The 2973-nt window shown below is 30.9% G+C and overlaps 1 protein-coding gene across 1 annotated transcript; it reads left to right on the forward strand.

The window, feature by feature from the left end:
• Positions 1-1822: 1822 nt before the first annotated feature.
• Positions 1823-2973, forward strand: LOC150028946 (ribosome biogenesis NEP1-like protein). Its single transcript, XM_090299388.1, is given in 7 exon segments — positions 1823-1840; positions 2347-2416; positions 2419-2449; positions 2583-2657; positions 2659-2754; positions 2756-2837; positions 2920-2973. Coding segments are annotated over 7 exon segments (426 nt in total).

The following is a 2973-nucleotide window of genomic DNA, read 5'->3' on the forward strand; positions in this document are numbered from 1 at the left end:
TAGTGGTTGAAACTTTTTTACTTAAAAATAAACTGAGTGAAAGAAAGAGCAACTTAAAAAAGAATAATAGAGAAAACAAAGTTAAAAATAAGAATTTGGAGTCACGTGCTCTATTTTTTTTTCTCTTCTCTAAAAAATTAAAATCTTTCACCGTTGATTTGGTGAAAGCATTTGCAATTTGATCACACATACACATATTAACAATTATGTATTTTGTTTTACATATGGACAACACAAATCACTTTTACTTTCTTCAATATCCCGTCTACAAAGAATATGTTGGAGATCCTACATCGACTAGAGATTAAGACATTTCATTGTATATAAGTGAGTACAAACCTCACCCCATGAACCGGTTTTATGGGGTTGAGTTAGATTTAAAGTTCACTTTGTAGTAGAACACAAAAACTTTAGTGCTCTTACAATAATCCTTATCACCTCTCCAATTTGTATTTGTGAATCCAACAAGTGTAATTTTAAAATATTATTTGTGATGGTTCATTTAATTTAATGTGTCTAATAATTTGTTTATAAACTCATCTTAGAAGATAAGACACTTGAACTCCGCATGTATCTTGTTATTACTCCTCAAGCAAATTTTATATCAAGTTGTGTATGACAAAGAGCCAACAATTTTCTTTAAGTCCTTTTGCTTTAGTAATAGTCTTCATTAACAACATTTGTTATGAATAATCCTCTCCATTTAAATTTTTGGATTTGGTATTTAGTTTCTAGCGATACTTGACCATATATGACCCATTTTGTTACCGTTATAACACTTAACATCTTTTAAAAAATGGGTAATGATACATGGACAATCCCAATTTTTTATACAACCACATTACAACTCTCAATACTATTATTTGAATACTTTTTTTATATTAGTTAATTACAAATTTATCATTTATTATATATATTTATTTCTAAATCCATCACATCAAGATTACTCCCACATTCCTTAAAATCTCATAACAACTCATGTATTTTCCAATTGTCATAGTTTTTTATTTTGAGAATTGGAAGATTGGTAGGAATGAAAGTCATCTTGTTGTGGTGCAATTTTAACCCCTTCAAATCTTACTCTTAATACCAATTATTGGGACGCACACATTGAGAATAAGAGAAAAAAAGAGAAACAAACAAAGTAGATTTTAAAAGCACACCTTGATGCATTATTCACACACACAATAAAACTCAATTACAATAAAACATGCACCACTTAAAGAATGAAACTTTTTTTTATTAAAAATATTACTAATACATTTTACTATGTTTTTAATGCATTTTGAATGTAGTTTTTAATATTTTTTATAATTATTAATTTAATGAGCATGTCCTCCAAGATTCTAGTCAACATAGCTTTATTTTTAATAATATTGCTTGTAATTTGTATGAACAAATAAATACATTTTTTTAACCACTAATAAATTGGAACTTGTTATTGCCTTTCCATTTATACCAAATATTTGCCCCAACTTACATGTATGGATGGTTGGTCTTCTACAAGTTTGAAAGATTCAACTTTTATACGACCACTTTGTATACTTAGTTAAAATATAAATGTATTATACCTAAACGTTAACGGTTATGGCGACTATATAGCGGTTAGGATTATCCACACCCTCAGCCATTGAAAAGTGTGATTTTGGGAAGATTCTGTTGTGTTTTGCATTGTCCTATAATACCCCACCACGTGCCCATGTGTTTGCTTCTCATGGTTTTTCTGCATGTTACTCAACTCTATATAAATGGATTCCCACCAGAGATATATATCACCTATATCATCCATTTCTCTTTCTTTTCATCCTACAACACACACAAAATGGCTTTCAGAGCAGCGGTAACAAATCTTTTGGCTAACCCTATTTCTTGTTCTAGAAGAATGCAAAAACTATATATGATTTATGATTTTGTTTGGTTTCAATGAAAGTGATTGGAATAAGAAAACCTAGTGTGCTTCTCTTAATAAAGTTTGGAGAACAATTTGGATTGTTGTATTGTGAGATTTGGAAACACAAAAATAATGTTATTTTTAAAGGTGATGTGATTGATGTTTTAGAATTGTTCACTCTTATTCAATTAAAGGTTTGATCTTGGATTATGTCTAAGACATGACAATTTTATCTTATTCTGACTCGTGCTTTGATCATTTGCTTTATATATGAAAATGGTTAAATGATATGTAAGATTGTTGGTTAGATTTTTAGTAGGCTTTTGTTAGTGTTTTTTTTTGTTTTGATTTGTACAAGGATAGATTAATTTTTGAAGTGGTTTATGTTTCTTTATTTTTTTTACTGATAAAAAAATATGCGTGCTGTTATATATAACTGGTACGATGACATGCAGAAAAATCTTCGATCGACATTGGTTGAACTAGGAAGTGGAAGGCGAGCATTTACTAGCCCCACAACTCCAAAACATCAACTAGAGATTATATAAACCTGACTCGGTTGTATGAATTTTTTAAAATTCACTTCTTAATATATAGTATCAGAGTTATTTCGAGTTTATTTTAACGATTATTTGTTATTTTGAGTTTAATCTGACCTTTAAGACTTTTTAATAATTATGATGATGGATAGTAAGATGAGTATAAAGGCAGAGTTTGCACCAGTGTATATCGTGGGGGGAATGGTGTGTGTGGCGGTGGCAATTGGATCACACTGCGTTTCAGCAATTGGTTCGTTGTCCAACAGTTCATGTGAACAAGAACAGAAGAGAAACTTTGCCTGAGGTCTCTGATCCTGATCGCACCAGATGAGTATATTAAGGTCTCTCACATTCAGGAAAACAAGGCCACACTCAACGACCCTGTCCACCCCAATCCTTTCACCAGATACACCTATATCTATCTATGTATCTATCTATATCCATATATAGCAGCATTCATCACGTTAATTGTTGGTTGTTGCATGCAGTCCTCGAACAGTTGAGACATTGAAGACAGTGGGAGTTGAACCCAGCAGATGTTGA

Source organism: Phaseolus vulgaris, chromosome 2 (assembly GCF_051622355.1).
Source record: "Phaseolus vulgaris cultivar YP4 chromosome 2, ASM5162235v1, whole genome shotgun sequence".
Taxonomy (NCBI): Eukaryota; Viridiplantae; Streptophyta; class Magnoliopsida; order Fabales; family Fabaceae; genus Phaseolus; species Phaseolus vulgaris.